The sequence below is a fragment of the Petromyzon marinus genome, chromosome 4, assembly GCF_048934315.1.
Source record: "Petromyzon marinus isolate PM22_M1 ecotype Great Lakes invasive population chromosome 4, UKy_Petmar_22M1.pri1.0, whole genome shotgun sequence".
Classification (NCBI taxonomy): Eukaryota; Metazoa; Chordata; class Hyperoartia; order Petromyzontiformes; family Petromyzontidae; genus Petromyzon; species Petromyzon marinus.
The window spans coordinates 9,708,134-9,732,989 of NC_133670.1; the positions used below are offsets into that span (position 1 = coordinate 9,708,134).

Here is a 24,856-nt window from a genome sequence, read left to right on the forward strand (position 1 = left end):
TGAGATTGAGCATGTGAATTAATTTTATGAACATGATTACCATTTTACACACTTCGGTTATCTGATACCAGTCTATATTTTAAGAAGTAAAATGTTTTTATTTGCATTAAGCATTGCCGTAAGTATGTGCAAGATGCATAATAACTTATTTGTAATTTAGCTACGTATAGACAACTAGAGTAAAGCAAACAGCTTAAGCTAAACTCAAAAGAGTTTTACGAAGTCAATCATTTGCTTCTGAAAACGGTTTCATATTCTAAAACTAACTTTATTTTTTTAACAGTCTTCACCAAAATTAAGTGTAATAAACTCAATGTTAAATTCGATTTGCAGTGTTTCTCTTTTACATATGCACGACTGGACTTAATTTGCTATGACCATTACTATTTTGTTCAGTCTCTGATAGATTTTCTACCTTTCAGTGCCTGGTTCAATGTCATTGCCGCTGTAACGAAATAATTGCTTGGATTCAAAACGCCATCCATAGGGCTTTACGCCAATGAATTATTTGATGATCTTGCCGTCAAGTAATTTTTATTACAATATTTAGCTGCATGAAATCGTAATTGTTATGAATTTGTATCAAATTTGCAATGCGCTGTGTAATATATATAAAAAAATGGTCCCTTGTAAGTTTATATAATAAGATTTACCTACAGACTTTAAGTTCATAATTTTAAGCCATACTTAAAACACTTGTAATGAAGCTAACAAGTGGTATACTCTCCAACTGCTTAGTCTGATGCATTGCCTTGAATGCAGCACAGTTTGTCCATATATACATCCTGTGAGCCCTAGTTTTAATCTATTAGGATTCTCAATGGGAGATTGTTAATGTTGTCCCAAACCACATATGCAGCTTGTAATCTGTCCGTATCTCCAGTGTGCTCATGTCAATAGCATTAACCAGAATTAGTTTTATTTATCCAAATGTACGTGAATTCGTGCATTGTCAGTTGTAGAATGGTATATCCATATAAAAAGTATGTTTGCTCAAGCATGGGGTGGTATTCATCTTCACTGGCAGCGAAGAGCCACCATCTCATGATGGTGTCATTCAAAAGACACCTTTCAGCATCTCTCCTCCCCATCACACTGGGTCCTAAAACTTCCAGCAGCAGTCCTTCACTGTTGGCGATCATATGCCAGATTGTACTGATGTTTCATGTCATTCATCTCCACCTCACCATACTTCCATCTTTTATCTCCGTTGTCCTTTACTTCTGTTGCCTGCAACTAGAGTTATCATTGCTTTCGCTGGAATCCTGTTGCTTTTGCTCGTGGCATTATTTTTGAGCTACCACCGATTTAATCTGAACCTATCAATTGCAGTATGTACCAAACAATATTGTTCATTATTCTTAGTAGTTTTGTGTATACCATGTTTATCTCGTTTACATTGAATCTGTCGATGCTATGTTCAACGTATAATTTGATATTTTTTGGTAATTTATGGGGTTTTTAAAATATATGTTAAACTGCCACATTTTATGTTTGCCAATAATATATTTTCATAGAAACTTAGTGTATTATTTGTTGCAATGCACTTGCTTCCTGAAATGTAAGTATTGTCCTAAAATCTGTATAAATGTACTAATGTAATGCCATTCATGAAATGAACACATCACTGCATAAAGGGAAAGGCTCCTGGACCAGATGGTATAACCATCAACATCATAAAAGAAGGGAAACAATAAAATAATAAAAATATAAAACAATAAAATTCTCACGACGTTTCGACTGCAACACAAGCAATCATCATCAAGGTGTGAAAACCACACACACCTGATGATGATTGCTTGTGTTGCAGTCGAAACGTCGTGAGAATTTTATTGTTTTATATTTGTATTATTTGATTGTTTCCCTTCTACGTGACTTTGCCGAAAGAACCAAGAATATGAATCCCTGCAGTCACGAAAGCTTTAAATCAAAATTTTAATCATAAAAGAAGTTGGATAAACTGCTGGAATACAATTTGCAGAATTGTTAATGGAATGTTTATATCGATATCAAATACAGCAATCATTGAATGATGCCTCAATCATTCTTCTGTTCAAAAAAGGATGATAAAACCAACTTAAAGTATTACATATCCATTAACCTCTCATCGCACCTATTCAAATGTATTCACAGATTTTAAATTTGCATGCAGAATGCATATTAATTTAATCGATTAATGCAGAGTTATATAAATTAGAAGGATGAACATATGTCAAATTGGTCATGTTTCTTATTTTTTGTACATATTGTATATATACATCCTTCACACTATTAATATAATAAATTCACCTTTCAACACAGATACAACCGAGTCTACGTCAATATTAAACTGCACTTTCATCCACAATTTTCTTGTAAAGATCTTAACTCTTCATTTACTGTGGAACAAAAGTAAACCAACAATGAACTAGAAATGTAGGGGAAAATTAATTATGTTTAATTCCATGAAACAGCACGTGGTCGAAGGAATGTGGGTGAAAAGGTTTCCATGAAAACATAGCATTAAACAATTTTTCTAAAAGTGTAAAAAAATAGACATTCCAATGAGTTAATCTAAGTGATTAGTAAATAATCATTCGCCCTGGTATGCTTTTTTATGTCACAATGAACTATGGAATGATAGAAAAGGCTTTACCGTTTCGGGCATAAATGCAGGTGTTAAGATGTGAAAAACACCAAATAGGCATCTCTTAAAAGGCGTGAAGTCAGCATTTGGTGTTTGAACATCTTAACACCTGCATTTATGCCAGAAAGGGTACAAACCTTTTGTATCGTTCAACACCTTGATACTGCCAAAAAAGGTCCCGTAGATAACTGCTCAACCTGAGCTGTTCATGCTTTGGTGCACGTATTACTACACTTGTTTACCGAGATAGTTAAATGTACAAAAAACACAAGCTTAAGTTTTACAATGTAATACTGGAAATGCCGGTCCATTTTTGATCATATACAATAATTTGCTATAATCTTGGTTACCTGTTAAATGTGTAAATTCTATTAAATGTGCATTAGAAATTAAACGCATTTTACATTATTATATGCACGTTACACTGAACATAATACGCGCGGTTTTTTTTTACAACGTGTTATACTTTAGTGTAAGCATGCATTCATGATAATTGAAAAAAAAAACTCCAGGAATACTCATTTTATTTATTCATACAACTATGACTAAACCATCCATTATTTGGCAGATTAAAGCCGTTGGACCTAAATAAGCTGGGCAATGCAACTTCGGTTTAGCATTTTCAATCCCAAACGACACCATGAAATTAAGCACTGACTGTGTATAACTTCATGCACATTGTCGAGGACCTTCATTGGCTCATTTTACGCGTTGGTGTTATAACAACCGCATTTATACGTCGATTAATTATCCTGCTACTTGCTGCTTGTCCAAGGATCACCCCACACCGGGGGGTCCCGTGAAACCCCGAGAGTTTTGCTCAGCATTTAGGTAACGTCTGCCAGGCGGCACCGGGCTACGTGGCTCTGCAACAGCCGCCGCCCTTTGCCCGCATCCTCCCAGCCAGAGATGTCAGGCAGAAGTACTTAATTGTCCTCATAAATGCAGCTGCTGCTGCTGCTGCGACTGTGAACGCGAGTGTCCGTGCGCTTGGTGTGGGCCCCTTGCCCACAGAAGCACTGCACAAAAGGCTCCTTTGTGGGACTCTTTTTTTTTTAAACCCAGGCAAGGATTTAAGAGGAGTCTCGCTCACGCCGAAGACGCCCAGTAATCTCCAGCCCGCCGGCTTCTATGGTAACGGACCAGAAAGCGCCAGGCGTAGACCCAGGGGCATAGCTGTACCCCCCCCCCGCCCCCCCCCCCCCCCCGTTGTCTTGCAGGCAGATTAAAATGTCTCCTTCCAAAAGGACGTACTGCAGATTTTGTTTTTGTCAGGCTGACTTTTGGAGCAACGAGAGAATTGCGGTTTTTGGCTCCGCATTACCGTTCCATATAAACAGCAAGTGCTAATACTTGCTGTTTATATCGCTCCCCTGTGTAACGGTGTAAGATCTGTACCGTGTAGTAACATCTGTACCATCGCAGAACTCCCATGAAGTAGAGCCTAACAGCTCATTGAGCCCTTCCTGGTTAAATAAATCAACGAATAATTAAACTGTTAATTATATAACTTTATTCAAGCTTTCAAATGTCCACCAATGTAGCATGGCACTATTTAGAGGCTTTAATTACATTTGTAGTTCATGAAATTCAGCTAAATAGATTTTACCGAAATGAAATTTGGGACATTTCTCTGTATTTTTTTACATTTCTCATGAAGATTTAACTTAACTTGTATTAAAAATAAAAGAAGATTACTAATTTAATTCGTGTTTAAGATAATGTCGTATTGACATTGAAGTGAAAATAGTATGGATTACAGAGCGTCAGAATTGAAGATTGCGATTTGATATTAACGAAGGCAACTTACCCATAGGCAAATATACGTATATGCGTTGTATTGTTGCTATGTGAATTGCTTACTAAAGTTATGAGTCTGTATTAACAAAGGGTAATTTGGAGATAATATGCACTGCTTCAAATTATACAAATTGTTTGATTCTATCGACAAATGTATCCAATTTTCACAATGCAAATTTACACTATGTAAGTGCACTTACACGTGTACAGAAGTGTTCTTTAAATATAAATAATTACAACATTGAGGCTACAGTGTACTCTCGTGGTGTGTTTACTGAATTAAACATCAGTACACACTCACTTCATCTTCCACTTTCACTCAATCCTCTGGTGGTGTATGAGACAGCACATACTGCATGTCAACTTGCTGTCGCAGCTTTTAAAAATGCCACTCTAGCCTAGGTCTGGGAGCTGTGCTGGTGGCCGAGCAAGCCACTCCACGAGCTGCTGCTGCTGCCAGTTGTCTCATTTCAAAGGCCTTGCACCCGGGCACCCTACCACTGCCAGCCGCTAAGTAAACAGTTTACTGGGCGATGAAAGGAGTCGGGGGGGAGGTGGTCCCTCCGCCTATTTATTCCTGGGACAATGGATGTCACAGCAGCACACGTAGCACACGAATGGACATGACAGAACGGCGCATTGTGCTGCTAGATGAGTGGGATGGCCGCCGTGTGTACAGAGTGCATCATGGGGCAATGAATACAGATTCAGGCCTGTGCATGTATCTCTGTGATGTGGCCTTTCCATTCCAAATTGCGAGAGACAAAGCAGCCTTCAGTATCGTCATGTTAGAATTGTCCTGTTTTGTCTTGCTCCCCACAGTTTATTCCATTTGTGCAATCGGCATCATTTCATGAGAGCAGGTATGCATTAGGAATTCTCTCAGAGCAGTGCATTATCATCCCGTGTGGTGAGATAATGGCCTGTAGGAGGTGCTTACGTAAGAACTCTTTGAGATCCCTTTCAGTGACTTTTTATTTCCCACAAGTAAGCACGCCGTACTTTCTAACGTGCCCAGCAATAATGATGTTCGCCTTGTGGCAGTTAAGATATATTTTTGCCCTTCAGATATTGAATGTTTGTCAAACAGATTCTAGAATTGTTTTTTCTGCATTTTTTTAAATCAGACTTGAGGCGATCAACTCACTTGGGAACGCATATTAATCACACGCGGCTGCCCAAATTCAAACCCATGGTCTAGGTGCTACCAGCTCAGAGCCACCTGTTGAATTTTGATTTTGATTCAGTGTACTCTGTTTTGTGGATCATGCATTATACATCGGTCTTGTACTGCCTTTAACATGTCTTTTAGAGTCGGCATCGGCACAACAGCTATTTGGGTATCTGAGCAACCCGATCATCCATCCACTGCCGGTTAAGGGCCACCCTGTGTCGTGCAGATCAAGGGGGTCATTTGCCAATACGTCACCACGCTGGTTAGTGCAGGTCAAAGGCGGATCTAGAAACTTATCAAAGGTGGGCGGTACAGAAATTGTAATAGTTTTAATTGTAATGATAAAATCTAAGTTTTTCTCTGGTAAATTATCAATTTGCAGGGTCTCAAAGGGCAGTGGGGTGTTGCAATAGCTCCCCCACAGGTGGAGGCTAGTGAAGGCGGGGAGTAAATACAACAACGGGTTGATGCACTGTTCTCTGCTGCCCATCACGTAGGCCCATAGCAGCCCATAACAACATCCTGAAATGCATAGTGGACATTGTTATCTTTTTAAAAAATATTATTATTGCTGATCTAAGAAGGATTTTGGCTGTGGCCGTGATCCAGCCTACTGCTGCCCTCTCTCCACCTGCTCCCACCCCCGCTTCCACAACCCCCCGCCGCCACCACCACCACCACATTGGGGTCAAGATTGTCAAATACGGGAGAGGGTGAAAGCAGCTCGGAGTGCTTTTCACAAAACTGGACCTTTTGATAAACGAAAAGCAGCCGAAAAACAACAAGTTTAAACACGTGCACCCTACCTGCTATGACATGTGTTAAGAAGCACGGACGTTGGTGCAAAATATTGTTCGACGGTGAAAGGGTAGAGTGGAAATTGTAATATGCAATAAAAAATAATACAGAACGGAAAATGTTCAGACTAAAGAGTGGAAAATGTGTGAAGAAAAAAAAAACATGGTTGCTAAATATTGTCATTATGAAAAGTATTGATTCCTGAACACACGTTCAATATAATTACTGGAGAACAGTCATTGATGTGATATAGTTTGCAATATATATTTTCTTCATTATCATGACGGCACATATGCAACGTCATTGTTGTCACCTGCATCGTAATTGTTTCAGAAAATAATAAATTGAGAAAACGGTATGATTAGAGCTCGCAGTTGCTACTGCGTCATTGCTATCAAAGGTAATTCTATCAGAACCAGTCAACTGTCCATTATCTCTGGTAAAGGGGGGGTAGCATAAAACAAAACCGCAAATAATGCCAAACAGATGTCAATTAGGCCAATATGAAAACATCTACTCTTTGGTTATTTCGGTAAAGTCACGGAGAAAGAAAATAAAACAAATAATAGAATAGGGTCCGTCCATAAATGACGTCACGCACCTAGGGGGGAGGGGGGAGGGGGTCAGACATTTGTGACGATGTGTGACGAGGGGGGAAGGGGGTTGAGAAATGTGACGTCACATCAAAATGCGCAACTTTAAATAAATATAACAACACGTTCTACTTAATTAAATATAATTGTTATAACAACGCTAATTTTTATTGATTTTCATTAGTAACTGTTTGATTATTTAAATTGATCAAGGTCACCTTTTTTCTTTATTCCATGAAGGAGCATTTTGCTTCTCCATGGGAGAATGGAGAAGCATAACTTTTGTAATTTTTTTTGAAAGATTGGTATTGAACATTTTGATTTTAATGATTCTACCAGGGCTTTTCATTCTGTGGAATGAATGTGATTGTTATAATTGTACTCTCCATTTTGCTTCGTTCTACTACACAGCTTCAAGTATATTTTTTTATAGTTATAATGACTTTTAATATTTTATAATTATAAGATAATTTAAATATAATATTCTGAACATCTGCAGTTTTAGTTAGACGTTGAATATTTTCAAGTGAATTTTATGCTAAATTTCAGCTTTCCAACGCCTCCTTTTTAATACGTGTTTTCTCCTACATCAGAGTGCAGCGCCACATTAAACACGCACTACAATGACAATAGTTTAAAGCGATTTGAAGCATGTTTTATTTTCAAAATGGAAATATGGTTTTGGGGGAGGGGGGGCAGAGCTTTGTGACGTCATTTGAGGGGGGTCTGACTTTTTGTGACCCCGTGTGACGAGGGGGGGAGGGGGGGGGGTCAAAAATCGGCCAAAATCGCGTGACGTCATTTACGGACGGCCTCCATACGACGTTTTGATTGCAACACAAGCAACCGTCATCAGGTGTGCATTTACAAGTGCATTTAATGCTCAGCTCTGTAGAATGGGGGTGAACATTGTGAGCGTCACGTTGTTATCGTTTCTTAACGTTAACTTGCTGACACGAATGCCGGCACGCGGGGGCACTATTGCACTGACCCTCGATTGTGGAGAGCGCATCCAGTTCAGATATTCCCAATTGCAATGAAAGTGGTTTTGTGAGTGTTTGTGAGTGTTTGTGAGTGTGCAACGCGCTGCGCTTATTCATCCCGGCGACCCGAGTTCCATTACCGCTCACGGGCCAACACCAGCGGTGGACGATTATTTGAAAGCGGTCCTGGCTCTCCCCTATGTCGACTCAGCCTCGAATGAGTACCTGGTGCGGTGTGTGTAGTAAACATCGCCACTGGGGGAGACAAAGGTGGCCGGGCGTGGTGCTGGCCACCCACCCCCCCCCCCCCCACGTGTACCGTACCGGCCTTCATAGGTGCTCGCTAACAGCACTTGCCCCTGCAGTCTGTTAAGGCTACACGTCTGCTGCATGTCTGCACCGATCTGACATGCACTCTCTTGTGGACAGACTTTGCAAACCGCATTCAAGTGGCAGAGCGGCTCTGTGTGGAGGGCAGAACAGGAACGTAAACGAGAGAGAGAGAGGAGAGAGAGGGGTGGGGAGAGTTCGTAAGAGTTCGGAGGAGAGAGAGTGAGGGGGGGACGCCTGTGGGAGGAGGAGGAAGAGCGATGAAGACATGCAAATACTTCACGAGTTTGGCTTTTCACACATAATCACTTCAAAAGCAGTTGAAATGTAGCAAAACAAAGGGTGGTGGTGGTGGGGGTTCGTCGGTCATTAGTTGCTGCTCTCATTTCGGTCGCATATAATACCGCTCAATAAGAGTACTGATTTGTGCTTGTGGTCCACACGTTGTGCCTCACGTGGAAATTCTATACAAATGTTATAAAGATAGAGAGCCATAATGCACGAACAATTCTTCCTTTAAAATCTTGCATTTTTTTTTGTACGCCCTACAGTACATTAATCCACATTGGCACGATCGGAAGCTTTCAGCCTAGTCTGATATGTTATGACTATGGCACGTTGTCATCTGCTATGACACTGTGGCATGCAGGAGAAATGATCACAACGGATGTATAACTTGTCCAGCATGAGCAGCGATTTTCTTGCCTTATTCATCATTACGGTCATAAAATGAATTTGAACCATTATATTTGATCTTTTCATTGTTTGTATAATTTAATCGGATTCTTATGTGTGCTTTTTGTATCTTTTTTTAAAAGTTTCCTGTGTAAGGACCGTACAAAAACACAGGTCACTAACCAATATCAGGGCCATAACTCGAAAAACGTCGCCTGCTATATATATATATTTCCTTTTAAGGCAATTTTTTAAGTATGTTGAACTTCTTTCACGCCATATGGGTGAGGACGACACGCTCAACACAAAAAGCAGTTAAAATTAAATAAGTTGTCGATCTCGATTTAAAAGTGCATAGCTCCAGTGGCTTCCTAATATCGGAAGGAAGAGAGCGTTCCAGACGGTCGCACAAGCGCATCTGAAAGCGCGCGATGCGGTGACCACCGTCTTTGTTCAATGGCCAGCCAAAAGATGCCCTAACAAACGTGTTGAGTTTTTAGTTATTTGCACTGGTGCACCACTACCAACGCAGCATCACCAAATGCACTGTTTTATCTCAGAGTCACGGTCATTTATTGGTCGCCAAGGTGACGAGATGTTAAATTCCTCAACTGAATCTTGATTTGAAGCTTTCGTGACTGCAGGAATCCATACTCTTTGGTTCATTCGGTAAAGTCACGAAGGTATAAAATAAAATAAATCACGTTTCGATTGCAACACAAGCAATCATCATCAGGTGGGAAGACCATAGCAAGAAAATTTATTTTTGCTGAAGTGGGACAGAGCTGCCGTGGTAAGAGGTTATATTGGTAGAGGTTATATAGGTAAGAAAGTGGGGAGGGGACGTGAAGCTGGACGGGCATGGAAGTGGGAGGCCGAGAGAGCTGGGGATTCCGGGGGGGAAGTTAACTCGGAAAAGTAGACTTGTACCCGGCAGATTTCATGGAACAACCATAAAGCAGTTAAGGTTTTACCTGGTTAATAACATCCTTCCAATGATTGCTCAATTTGTATCCATCTTCTCGGTTGAAGTTATGTCTCACGTTATATGTTTATATGTCTCCTCAACTGGTATGCAAAAGTTCCTGGGTTCGATCGCGAAAATGATGCCTGTATATTTGGAGTTTGCATGTTCTCCCTGTGGTCGCGTGGATATGTCTTTATTGATCTCGACATTTCCACATTATGAGCCACTTCGTTGAGTGATAATTTGTTGCCAGGTCGTTTCTGAGAAAGAGCTCTACATAGCGCAGTGGACCTTACCCGGTAATATAGAAATAGTTTTGTCCGTTAAATATTGTGCACGCTACAAATTGCGTTATTATTCTTATTGTTTGGACTGATTTTTCAAACGTTTCTGTTCTCACGAAGTTTAAAGGGGGCGAGAGGGAGAGGAGCGGGGGGATGGTGGGGGTACCCACTCCATTCCTCCTTTAGTCCCTCGGGTACAATCAGCATAAAATAACGTAGTCTACATGGGCCTTTAGACTGCAATGTACAAGTGTATTTTTTGCATCTCATTTCCAGTTCACGAAACAGTGCGTTGGAATACGTGTTAGTGACGTGGCAACAATGCATCCTTTATTCTGATGATGCGGCACTTTCTTATAGAGGCAGTACAAGGCAGGTGCGAGCACATGAGATCAAAAATTCACAGAACCTCTGCACACATTTTGCAGACAGCACCCTCATATCAAAGGACACAGCACTATACTGTCTGATGCATTTGCACGTACCGTGTTTCTGTGTGGAAGTTTTCTTTTTTTCTGTTAATTACCGAATGCTTTAAATGCATCCCAGAAATAAATGACCCAATGATGGCATGCACTCCCAGCCATTCATATGCACCCACCGTGGCGCAGAATGAAAGCCGACTAGAGTTAATCGGATATATACGTTCACATTTTACGATTACTTACATACATGATATACCGTATACTTGCCTTTATCATGCACACTCAAAGTACATTACTTGTAGTTCAAACTTTGTTAGCTTCACACAATGCCCACTGAAGCTTTTGAATATACAGGGCTCTTAAACAACATATTATTTTTGTGTTGTAAAATTACAATATCTCCTAAAGGCTATTTCAAAAATCCTTCTTGTCATTCATTTAAGTCATTCATAGAATGGAAATATATTTTCTCTTGTGCGATGATCTGTTCAGCGTGAAATGATCAGGCGGTGTGCAGGTCTTACACAGAACAACGTACTGTTGACGCACATAGCACGCTTAGCCCAGTTGTGCCACGAGGAAAACTCCTTTCCTCCCAGGCGAAGGCAACTCTTGAATGACGATATTGGTGTGCATTCTAGATTAGCTAGAAACGTGTGCATTCTTTTTTTTGTATGCAAACAATCCATGCAGTCCACTCGCAGTAGCGTATTACATATTGACGTATTATAAGATACTGATGCAAACACATCTCATTCTCAAGATATTTTGCCATGCAATACAGCAAACAGGGCTAGAAAGGGTCGCATTTTTTTTTAAATCGCTGTTGGCTGTTTAAAGTCGGCGCTGAAACATCCCAAGAGCGAGGATGTCCGTTCAAGATTTTGTGGTGGTGTCATTATTTTGGCCGTCCCCCTTATACTATACCATCTTATTCAGATTTTGAAAAAGCTTAAACACTGTCAATACCTTACAATCCATATTTATTTTTACGTTCAAATATATGTGTATCATTTTTTTACGTCCACATTGCAGGCAGTCAGTTGGGAATATGGCTCAATTGTCTTTATATTGTTCGGTGCAACTCATCATTACATGGTTTGCCTTCACTAGAACCAGACTTTCATATGCATCCTCACTGATTTACATCAAATAAAATGTTGCCTGGATGTGAACAATTATAGAATGCCAATGTATGCAGCGGGTTACACTTCTAGCCCTGAAACACTGTCCAATATACCTTGAACATAATGCAGGCCTGCCGACTTGCTGTTAAAAGGATACAATATACCTTTAAAAGTGATGTTTTTTTTTTCATTTACACTGAATATACCATAACACACTGTTGATACGTAACATGCTGTCATGATAACAGCTGTGAATCTCAGCATTTTTTTTTACTCCTCAGGAGACTAATCTAGAGGTAATTTACTCTCTTATTTAAAGCAGCATAGTATGCAGCACTCTGGCTGATTGTAGCAGGCCTCAGCAAGCATAATGTATAATTTCTTTTATATATTTATATTTAAAGACAAAAAAAAGTGATTAATATGCTGTGCAAAAAAAAGAGGAACCTTCACAAAACATTACAATCTCAAGCTCTAAGTAATGATTTCAGGATCTTCACTATTACTTTTGATCACAACTTGCTATCTGATCTTAATTTTTTTTTTCTCTCATAAATAGTCTTCGAGACTAGTGGTGTCAGAAAGAGTAACAGCTGTACATCAGAAGTTCAATAGTGCAATATAAACATCACCACCCCTTTTACTCTCGCCCGAGTGCTCACCACGCACACACCGCTCGCTAGCTCACGTCCGTCTCAGGCTCTCATCCACTTCTCGGCCGGCCGCCCCTGTCCTTGCTGCGGCTGTTTTTGCCGTCGTCGCTGGGGCCACCCTTGGGTCTGCCACTGCTCCCGGACCTTCTGATGCCTGTGGTGCTCCTTCCAGGGCCTTTTGGTCTGCCCAGCTTCTGGTCCCAGCGCTAAGCCACACACAGCAGCAGCAGCAGCAGAAGCAACAGCAAAAGCAGCACACTCGGATGAGGCCGTCAGCATCGGCATCGTCTTGAGGTCGCAGAGTTCGACGCAACAGAGACTAAGGCATATATTGTACAGTGAATCTATTATATGTATGTTTTCCCCAACATACGATGAATGGTTTATCCCAGTCTGTTTAGAATTAATAAGGCCTATAGGCCGAAATATTCAGATCTGTCTTTCTTTTCATTAATAGTAATAATAATGACAACCTTTATATTATTTTTATTTAACCTGTTGTTGCATGCGTAAATTAACTGTGCTGTTAGCAGGCATAGCAAAGTGCTCCAAGAGATCAAGGCATGACCATACGCGCACAAACACACAATTGTAACAGTGTCCTTCTCTTGCCACAAACTAAAAACACATGTCATCACATTGTTTACGTTTTGGTGTTGCTCTTTGAATGTTGTTATGCTAGTTTTAATGTGCTTACAACACATTCTTCGTAACCACTAGAATAATATGGAAATAACTGCGTGACATTGCATTGTGATTAAATTAATAAAGTAAATGTTTTCAAGATAAATATCACGCATAACAGCTTGTAGGGACAAATGGATATGATTTAAAGTATTATTATGGTCACTGTTAATCTTAAAGGACCATAATTATTTTTGGCTGACTCTTGCCAGTCATAAATTACATGTTTTATTTAAATATTCTGTTATCACCATCTAAGACAACTACAATTACCACATGTACACACATATGTTCCGTGCAATTATATATGTGGCCTGTATTTTCCCAAGTGTCTAATTTGTGTTTAAAGCAGAAGTTCATACAATGCATTAGATTTTTAAGCATTGAAGTCTCTTATGTTCCATAAATTATTTATATGATATGTATTGAGGTTCTCAAGGAGAAAGTTAATTTAGACAGTTTATCTATATTGTAAGAGAAAACTGTTTGCACATAGTTGGACATGAAGGAATTACTTTATTATTTTATTTTAGCTCTTTTTAAAAATGTGGACAAGACTCAGAGCATTGTACATGCAATGCGATGATCACATGCCGTGTATGCAAGGCACGATTGGAGTTTTGCCCACCTGCTGTTAGTGAGCAGCACACAGTTGTGTTATTAATTCAAAAAAATGTATCTATAGAATTTGACATCCATAAAAACATCATAGTCTGAGAAACAACTAGGTCAGTGGATATTTAATATCCACTTTATAGGATATGCACAGTGTTGTAAGATCTCACAAATTATTGATAACTGCCAGATTATTCAGCCACCACGTTGCCTTGGTAAATTAATAGAACAAGTCGAATGCAAACCGGTGAGTAGCAGCATACTCATCTCTGTGGAGGGCGTGTTGTATAATACTCGAATTGTCAAGCAGCAACTGTGAAGGGGGCTATTCAAACGAGCGTTGTGGAAATGATTCGTAATTGGTTTATTTTGGTTTGACCGTTAAGGTATAGCATACATGTTTAACTATAACTCTCCACCCACCTGACAAAGCCGAGCAAATCAAGTTGTCACGTGGGCAAATGTGCCAATTGATTTGGTTTTTCAGCAAACCGGAATGTTGAAAAGCAAGAAAAATATTGACATTTTTACATCCGATGTTTCACCGGAGATTACATCCAGCATCAGCAGGTGAGAAACGTGTTTTTGGAAATGTCAGGCTGTAAATGTCCTAGACGCAGACAATACGTGTGGTGGGCGGCGGGGGGGGGTGCAAACATTGACAAGCATGGTGCCTCACTTGGTTGTTAATTGTACCTTTTATATTGGCCCAAAAGCTCAAAGGACGCGGGAACGGCCGAGTAGGTTGTTACACCATAACCCGCTGATTTATTGCAGGCAATTGGGAATCGATGTCTGCGCTCGTAACCTTTGTGTATTAATACCTTTACTTTCTTTCCCCAACGTTCTTTCCATTTTTCAGCCACACAGCCATCAAACAGCAACAACCTGCAGGGAAAATGAGAACACGTCTTGTTTGAGACAAGTTATACTCGCGTCTAGAATGAATGCAGCTGCGATTAAAGACGTACAGAGAGTTGCAAAACTGACATCCACCAATAACTGGGAGAATATGTTTCATCTTTGTACGATTTTATATTAGAGGGCGTCTTTTTGGCTTACGTGTTGTTTTTCAGTTTACTATGCTCTTATGTGTTTTATTCATTAAAAAAATATAGGTGTAGCGGTTAATTTCTTGTTAATATTAATTTTGGAAAAAGGCGCATATCCAACAGGACGGTCAGTCGTAAGGCAGAGGAGAAGAGGATGGTTGTGAGCCTTGGCTGCAGACAGGGGCAGGGAGTAGGTAGCACAGACGGCTGGGGGGAGGGAGTTCTATACTACGGGAACAGCAAAGGAGAGATCATATAGAAGGGAAAACATTAATACATTCCTCAATTTTTTTGTACCGACACTTCAACTGGAAAACAGATATATGACAATTATTCGTATTCAATTCACAAATATGCGGCGCTACTAACTTTTATTACATATAATTAACGATAGAAATGTGATTTTAACTTTCATATTGATATAAATTATTAACTGGATCTTCTAGGAGTGAGGCTTTGCCCCACTACACAACACCTGGAGAGGATGCATCAGCAGAGGTTTAATCTTCTTTGTGATAAGTTCAATGGTTTAAATGCACCACAGCTGAGATTGAACACTCATGTGTATGTCTTTGTGACTAGCCTTCTCAGATGCCTCTAAGATGGAATTCCTAAGAGGCTTTTTTAATTCCAGTCAAAGCCATTAGAACTGTCACACGAATGCTTGGACTATATGAGTCGAGTATGTGGAGTTAATTGAATCGCTGTATTTAGACCTGTAATAGTTATTATATTCGCAACATTTCACATTATGTGTACATTACTTGTGTATTTAGTTTCAGTACATATCTATACAGATGGAATTAATGTCATTGTTTACATAATTAATGCATTGGTCTTTCAAGAGATGATGGGCTATTTCGTAAATGAGAGCTAATTTTTTTTTACAAATACGAGTAAAATAAGTTGCCATTTATGAATTTAAATGATATTCTTCATGACAGTTACACAGGTCTCCATGAATGCCACATAACGGTTAGCTTTACAGAGATTTTTTTTGTCAAAATTAAGGTGTTCCCATTTATACTGCTAAAAGCACAGCGGCAGTGGGGATTTAATAAACCTGCCCATTGATTGTTCTCAAAATTAATCCCTCGGTGCATTTAAATGTAGGAATGGCCCCGCAGGCAGAGCAAGTCAATGTCCAATTCACAAATATGAAGAAGGCATCATCACTGCGATACACTATGATACTCACGACGCAGTTTTTTTGTGTTTAGTTTTTTTGTCCTTCCCCCGCACCTCCGATTATCTCGGTTGGCTACGTACGCTGCCAAAAAATGTTCAACATACATACAGTACATACATTTGGCTCATTAACTTCCTCGGTGTTCAATTATAGTTACTGCTCTACGTCGAGATCAGCCATATGAAGTTGAAGACCTCCGATGTCTATCCCACCTGGTGCGCATGCGGTCCTCATAGCCCATAATGATGTACTCGTCGGCAGTTAGAAGCTCAGGGCACAGGCAGGAGGAGTTGGTGTACAGGTGGACGTCCCCACGCGAGATGCTGACGCCCGATGACTTGATGACGTCCTTCACCTCCACTGTCGTTTGAATCTCACTGCAGCCGCTCCTGTGAACGTCCTTCACTCGGGCGCGGATCACTGTGAAGCGCGCGGTGCCACGCCATTAGCACGTCACTCAAACGTCAGAGGCTCTATACGGCGTGACCATCCTGTGGTGCAATGATAAATCTGCAGCCCTAAAATGTCTTCATTGTCTTTCTCACGTCACTGCTGGTGGGAAAGTGCCACCCTCCAAAGATTTTCTTTTTGGCCTACTCTTCAATGCTGGTCAGGTGTCTTAAAAGAGGTGGGAGTACCCACAATTCACCCCACCACACGCGACCTGCACACAGCGTTGTAATACGGTGGGAATTTTTTTAAAGATTTGCTGGTTTATCCAGGATGTTTCTGTTGCGCGTCGTCGCTTTAAGATGTTTCTCTGTTCATATTTTGTTTGTTGCGGTTGCACCCGACTCAAGAGCCGCATGGCTCACAGGGCTATACCTAATAAATGAAACTTGAAACTTGCCAATCAACTAACTCTGCTGTACCCATTTAAACTGCTGAATGGACAGAGGCTGAGCGGTTTATGAAATTTGCCACCTATTTTAACTGTCGCAGCAAGAGACGCACCATGGCAGCATCCCCGTTACATTTCGTGTATTAACTGTGGCTTAATCTAATACACCGATTAGGTCATTTTGAATTACTGTCACTGTAATTGGATTCAAAGCAATCAACTAAATGTTTGTGAAAGCTTTACAAAAAATATATGCATAACTGTGCACTTCACCAGTAAGGCAATGGTTATAAAATATCAATAGAACATCTCAACAATAACAATTGTCACAGTATGAGGTGCTAATCGTCCACATTAGTGATCATGAAGCAGTGATGGAAATTCCACAATCTCACATCATGGACCAGTCAATATATTTGATGACCACTTTTGAGTTTCCACAAAAAATAGTATTAAAAAATGCTACACGGTATAGCATAACATAACATAAATTCACCAACGTGTCAGGAATTAACTGGAACTTCGAGGATTTAAGTAAGGCACATGCTAAGAACTAGCTTGTGAAAACGATACGGCTGTATACTGAACACTGGTATTAGATCATAGGCCTGTGGGACAGAGTATCCAGCTTGTTCAGCTTACCATTTTTCAAGGCTTTCTCTACAACATTTGTCAACAACTACATGTCAATAAAATGGCAAACAAATACAATGCAAAATAAAGTCCCATAAGTGTGTTCCTGTCTCCATGAATTTATTATTTGTATCTTTTTATTTATTTATGTTGGAATAACTTTAAAGAAGATATTTTCTTGAATGCACTCACCATAGTTGTAATTTTTGGCAGTGTACGTCTTTTGGTTGGCCTTGATTTTTCGACATTTGCATCGCTCTGCAGCAGAAAGTGAAACCCGATGGCATGGCATGAGAATGATGGAAAAATGTGCACATTTCCTCACGACATATTCCGCATCATGGAAAACGCATGGCATCTAACCTCGAAAAATGAAGCTGACAGCTTCCTGGAGACTCCTACGTTGAACACGCAAGAATATTCCAAACTTTACAGAGAATGGGCAAAGCTGATGGAACACAACTACCAAGTCAAGTTTAAATCAGATACACCGTGCAAGTATGCTGTCTTGGTGGATTCCTACAGTACATCAGTTCTGAATCTGCAATACTCCACCCAAATGATAATATATTTCAAAAAAACACTGTGGAAAAGAAACAGATTTTCATCTTTTTTTTCTCCTTTGAAGCCGTCTATTTTTCATTATTTTAAAATGAAAATGTCCGTCGTACGTCATCTTTTGCATTCCAAATTTCTGCAGACATTTAAACTTGTAAAATGGGCGTGTCTGTTTTTTATGACTTCATTAAAACGTTAAGCATGATCGTTTGCAATGCATCCACGGACATTGTTATCTTGAATCAGGTGTGCACACTAATTATTCAATGTCAGCAGGTGAGTAAGCAGAGAATTGCCAAAATTGTGCAATTTGTTTGCATTGTAGGTGGCAAGGCACGCACTCGTTTCTGGAAAGGACAGACAGTTCTTGCCTCAGTTCCACGATGTATATCTTCCAGAAGTCTGTTATTATTCACACCTGCCTAATAGTCTCAAGTAAAATGCACTCCACATGGTACTAAATGTAACATATGTACCAAATTAGTTTAAAAGTGCAATTTTGTCAAGTAGACTCCGTATGGCTGAGAAGAGAGACAGAGGAATCGGTCGATGCTTTTTTTCTGAGACCAAATCAAACACAAGCACCTTTAAGTTGATTCAATAATAATAAACAAGACACTGAGTAAATATTTTCCATATGTTATTGTAGCCTACACTCCGAAGTTACCTTTGTCTATTATTGTAACCGTTGGTATGGTTGGTGGTTCTGGGTGCGGTGAGATTTGAGTGTCTCTGAAGACGTCTGGTTCATAGTCGCACCGCCATCATAAGGGACAAGCACTAATCAGGTTGTGAAAATCTGTTCACTCTCACATGTTTATTTAACTCTAAAGCAAACCGATGACACCTGTCGCCGTCAGACCCTCACAAATAAGCAGAACCTGGCATTCGGCGTTCATTAAAAAAATTTTTTACACATTTTACGCGCGTGTGGTGCGCTCGTTCATGCTGTCGCCGCACGGAACGACGCTAGTGCGTACGTTGTTTATTGAAACGCTTGCAGAGAGGGTTCAAGGAGGTTCGCGGGCATTTGGCAGCACGAGTGTAGTTCTAATCAATGTCAAAAGAATAAAAAAAAAAACCTATATGACTAATGCGTATAAATGAGCACTGAATGTAACAAAAACCCATCTCTCCCCACCTGGATCAAATTATTAACACGCGATGTGGGTAATCGTTTAACGGAGCACACAGTAAACTTCCTCCAAGAGACACGCGTTGCCTCTCTGTTGTTATTAAATTATTAGTTCATGACTCCCGAGTTACCTCCATGAGTCAGAAGTTAAAGCTGTAATATTGCAGAGTATCCATAGATACCGTGTGTTAGTTCATATTCTACCGTTCACGCTTTTCTATTTTTTGGCAAATTTTCTAACTTGCAGCAACTTTAAGATTTTTCTCACGACCAATTACACAATGTGGCATTGTACTATCAGAGGTATGTTAGTCAGCTGTATCCAACTGTGCAAATGAGATATCCTGCATCACATCACGTGAGATCATGGCCCTAGAAGACACCACTACAAAACTACATTTTGGAAGCCACATTTACCCAACGGTGATCGACGTCCCTTTGTGAACTGTAAAATATCGGTTCCCTGCATGTTTATCATCCATTTTCTTTATAAATGCTATCATATTTGACTATTCAAGAAGTCGCGGTAATTTGTCAACATACTGATGACTGAAGGCCTCCCCATACCTTGCCAATGGAGGGGTGTTGTTTGACAATACGTCACCACACTGGTCGAAGTGGAATTGGTGGGAAGGGGTGGTGGTGATACAAACCGGTTCAGATATAGCTGACCACTGACGTTAGCCGTGACAGCGAATCCAGTTCAGGTCAGCGGGTTCACAGCGCAGCACCACTGCCAAAACTCCCCATCATAGTTTTACCATTTTTTTTTTTAATTAGGTTGTCAATGGCGATACCACAAACAGAGCTGAAACAATCATCCACTCACTGCTTGCAGCTTTCAGACATTCGGACGATACAATCCTGTAGATTAAAGAGTGTTTACAGAGGAACTTTATCTCGGGGATGTGCGTGTGCGCGTGTGTGAGCCGAGAGACTCACCTGGGCTGTTGTTGCGGCACGCCGGTGGAGGGTGAGGCCCCTCGGTCTGCATGAACACGACTGACGTCGAGTCTGTGCTCTTCTCATCTGAGTGACACGCGAGCACACATTTCACCTCCAGCTGCTGCTCCTCGAACGAGAGTACCGGGTATCATTGGACAAGCACCACATGCGGACACACAAATGGTGTTCGCGCGTCTGGTCGTACGGTCATTGGCATGGTGACTCACCGCACCGTGCGTACGTGTCCATCTGTTTCACTCACTTATCCCGGCGTCGTTGTTCCGCTAGCTTTATTAATTCAAGTGTCACCCCCCCCCCCCCCACAACTTTCACTTGAAGGATGTTGTTATACATATTTGTCAAAATGCACCGTAAGCATTCGCGTCACTTGCGTGCATGCATACGTACATATGAAGGTCGATTTACGGTTTGGATGTTAAATTAATGCACGACGTGATTGTGAGGTTTTTTTTTCCGAGAAACTGCACACGTGAGTACTCATGCTCTCCGTACATGGATAATGTCCCATGTTAATGTTGAGACCATATAACAATGTATACACGCGCGATAATCGAGTCCAATGCAATGACGCAGATGTCATCTCACGGAAAGTATGTTGTATGGTAACAAGATGGATAGTGACCAGGCCGTGTGTGCTTATAAGGTCTTGTGATAATCGATTACTTCAAAATCACAAGTTAGAGAAATCGGGTCTCTAGTTTACCCACGCGGGTATTTGTCTCTCCGTAAACGTTTTGTGGTCCTCACAAACAACACGATGCGCATGGAAAGCACTTCATGCTGACTGAGGTGGAAATAGTAGCACGCCCTACCGGGCCCATGCAATTTGCAGCTCCTAATTGACCTGTCACGCACGACCTTTCGGAGTGCTTGTTTTCAAACTCGGCAAACACACCATGAGCGTACATTGGCGGCAGTAAAGTCCACTGGCGGGCTATTGGCGCAATGCAACAGCGCAAATACGTATGCCTGTACACATAGATATACCTGCTATAAACGGCAATAAAGCATAAGGTAGAGAGAAGTTCATATGTAAACCTTCTGCAGTGTCTGCATTGCTGTGAGTTTTTTTTACTTAATTTCTAGAGCTGTTTGCAAGGCACACTTTTGCATACAAAACTGTGCATTTCATCATTTCCGAATGAACCATGTTCTTGTTCGTGAATATGAAATGCTAAAATATGCTCGTGGGGTGAAGTCTAGCCAATCGCCAATCCATCCATTCCAACGCTCTGTCTTTGCCCATCTACGAGAGACGGCCGACGTCTCTCTGTTGGGTTCCTTTCGCCGAAGTTGCGGGAATTCAGGTGCAAAGAGGAGGGGGAAAAAAACGAGCAGTCGTAAGGGTTAAGGTCGACGGATGTTTGTCCAAATGCGAGTTCGCCTCCCCCTGGACTGTTTATCCGCAAGTGGCCGTAGGCGTCGCTCCGAGGGTCATCAACGCGCTCGCACGGCAGGGACCAAGGAGTACAATTTACGAGGCAGAGCGTCGCACATCGAAGCGACTCGCCGCTTTGTCGAAGGCTCCTCGATGATTTTGTGAAAAAGCGCCTCGAGAGGATCCAAGCTCGGTGAAAAATTACGAAAGCGGCCCTTGGAATAAAATGAGCACCACAATGCACTCATTCAGGACATGGTGATGGGTTTTAATTTCATTTTGCATAATGCACTTTGGCTGTGTGCTTTATTGTACGCAGGACTTGTATTTACACGTGACTTTATGCACTTCACATTTTCATGTTCAGTCGGGACGTCTGTGAAAAAGAGCTTTATAGCTCATAGGATTCCTCCAGTATAAATTAATATTCTGGTGCTGATAATCACAGCACCAGTGTGCTTTTGTATATGCGAGATGCGGAATTCGCTTCGGCTTAGTCTGGGCTAGAGGGGGGGGGGGGGGGCGATGTGGACGGTGGCGATTTAGAGCCGCGCTGGTTATCAGCGTTGTTAAAGCGTCGCTTATCGTTTTTATTGGTGGTCGTGTGAAGTGCGCGCCTTGTTATCGCACGGTATTGATGGCTCGGCGTCGCGCCCTTGCCTAGGCCACACTAGGGAGGTTAATGCATTTGACTTCATACCGTTAAACGTGGGACCGCCCTGGGACCTTATAAAACCCTGGCCGGGTTATTAAACCACTTCGAGAGCTGCTGCTGTAACACTGCACCCCCCCCCCCCCTTCCCCGTCGCTCTTTGCTACTTGTTGTCATGTTTAAATACAAAAGAACACGAAACATAGCATACTAGCACGCGTGTAGGGGACGCGGTTTTTTTTTTATATATATAAACCTTTATTTGTAAAAAACGTGATTTGAATGACAGATATCACTCGAGCGTGTGGTTGAGAACGTGCGATCACAATTGGCGCAGATGAGGCACCAAGGTGCACACCTCACATCTGCCTTGCGTGTGCCCGCAAACTGATTAACGAGACTTATTTTAAGTGGGATAATGGCATCAATCTGTTAGCCCTGATCCAAAGAATTATTTACGCGAAACATTTTTTCGTAAGTGTTAACATACCACGCGTTGCATACTCACGCGTAGGAATTCGTAAAAAAAAAAGTTGTTCAAATGTAAAAGTGATTTACAACGTATTTACAGTGCACTTGATGCACAGATGAGATATGTGCCGTTCTATATATAACAAAGCACGTTGCGTGAACTATGTATTTTTTTAAAAGATCATAAGCAACGTGAATTCAATGATGATAGAACGCCGACTCTGAATGAACGCGTGCGTAATTCAACAGGTCCAGTGTAAAGTTGTAAATTCCCGTGCAGCCGTGGACGTGCACAACCATCACGCAATACCAACACAATCATCATCATAAAAGTGTCACTTCCGTCGACATGATTACCAATCATCTTCATCACTCATCATCCTCATCACTTAGCACCATAATCATCATCATCAAACACCGCCACCACCATCGTCGTCATGACCATCACCTCCAACAACCACCACCAAGTTTAACACGTAGGAGGCTTTCGCGACCAATATCATCCATAATCGAGGGTTTTTTTGGGGGGGTTAGATCGCGTAAACATATAAAAGTGTCGTGAAAACTCGCCACTACCCGACACGGCCAACCAGTAAGGGTTGTCACACCGGTGTGCTGGAGAGCCAAGCCACGACATTTACAATCTGAGTACGACGTTTCGCCGGTAATCGCAACCAGCTTCATCGCCGCCAACGCCACGCGTTCACCATCTCCGCCGTCGCACTGCGAGTTAACTCACCTTCTGGCATAACCGTGACGATGGCCTCCGGCGAGATGCACACCGCTCGCTCGTACACGGGCAGTTCGTCGCACGCCATGCTCTCGGGCCAGTCGTGGTTGTACTGGCGCATCACGGGCCGACACGCGTCCCGCGCCGCCTCGCACACCGCCTTGCACGGCTTGATGGGGTCTGTCTGGAACTCGATGGTGCAGATCGGCGCGTACATGGCGCACAGGAAGAAGCGCAGCACGGCGCTGCACTGCGTGTCCAGGAGGTCCTGGAACTGCTCTATGGACAGGATGGCGTTCTCCTGCGTGCTGTGGTGCAGGTGGTTGGGCATTCGGGTCATGTTCCACAGCATGCTCTGGCACATGGGGATGCGCACGGGCTCGCAGGACGCCACGGCACCCGCCCCGGACGAGAGCACGCAGAGCAGGGCGCAGCATCGCAGCAGCACCGAGAACATGGCTCGCATCGACAGCTGTACAAACAGCCCAGGGGCCAGGTCCAGCAAACTAGGTGTGAATATATATATCTCTTCTGCGTCGCTCTCCCTCCCTCTCTCCCTCTCTCCCTGTGTGTGCGTCTCTCGCTCTTGACTTTTATGCCCAGCAATAAAAACTGTCGTCAACGCACATTAGCGACCATCGTAGATCATGGCCACTTGCATGGGCTGCTGGACTTTGGAAGAGAGAGAGAGGGAGTGTGTTAGTGTGTGCGTGTGTGCGTAAAAATATGGAGAGAGAGAGAGGGGGAAAAAAATTCCACCAGTCTCGCACAATAAAAAGCTTCTTCCACGACGACTTTGCGCTTCAAGACCGAAGCTGGCTTAGCCAAATGCGCTCCCGCGTTTAAATACTTCCCGGCCAAGTATCGTGATGCTCTGGTGGCGTCAAAGAGGAGTCGTGGACAAGTTCATCTAAAGTGTGAATGTTCCTGGCACGCTGCTGGCTCTTTGCTCAAACTCGGCGGTGGCGGCGGTGGTGGTGGCGGCACGCGGCCGCGCTCATTGTGAGTGAGGGCTTCAGTGCCGCTACTGCCGCAGGACGCAGTCACGCCTGCTGCTGCTGCTACGCCCCACCGCTGACCCTTCTTAGAGCGGATCTCTTCTGTTTTCAGCGAAAAAGGTGGCATTCTCGCGTCGTTGCTGTACCCCCCTCTCTCTCTCTCTCGTCTGCGTGTGTCTGCAACATTGCTGCACCTGCACGTTTGGGACGCAGCGGAGTTTGTTCTGTTGGGACCCAGTGGCTTAGTGCGCGTGACATTTGAGAACAATCCCGGGTGTTTTGAAAAATTATGCCGGTATTTTTTTCTGTATTGTGGTTTGTGTGGTGGTGGTTGGTTGGTTGGCTTCGCCCTTAAAAAGTCAGAGCAAAAAGAGTACACAGTGAGCCGTGGCGCACGACCGCCAGAGGGCACGAGTTAGAGACGAGTTGGCAAGTGAGTGCTGGAGTTGGGGAACTTTGTCGGTTATGAGGCACGGGGCTGCGTTGCATTCGTGCAGTCCATTCGCTTGAGTCTGGGAC

The 24,856-nt window shown here is 42.2% G+C and overlaps 1 protein-coding gene across 1 annotated transcript; it reads right to left on the bottom strand.

The window, feature by feature from the left end:
• Positions 1 to 10,534: 10,534 nt before the first annotated feature.
• On the bottom strand, positions 10,535 to 24,587 carry FRZB (frizzled related protein). The gene is made up of 6 exons (XM_032946338.2): positions 23,349 to 24,587; positions 20,085 to 20,171; positions 17,642 to 17,707; positions 16,188 to 16,395; positions 14,559 to 14,622; positions 10,535 to 12,641 (listed from the first exon to the last, which is right to left on the bottom strand). Exons 1-6 carry the CDS (start codon positions 23,803 to 23,805, stop codon positions 12,486 to 12,488), a joined length of 1,038 nt encoding a protein of 345 aa, XP_032802229.1. The 5' UTR covers positions 23,806 to 24,587; the 3' UTR covers positions 10,535 to 12,485.
• Between the last annotated feature and the right edge of the window lie 269 nt (positions 24,588 to 24,856).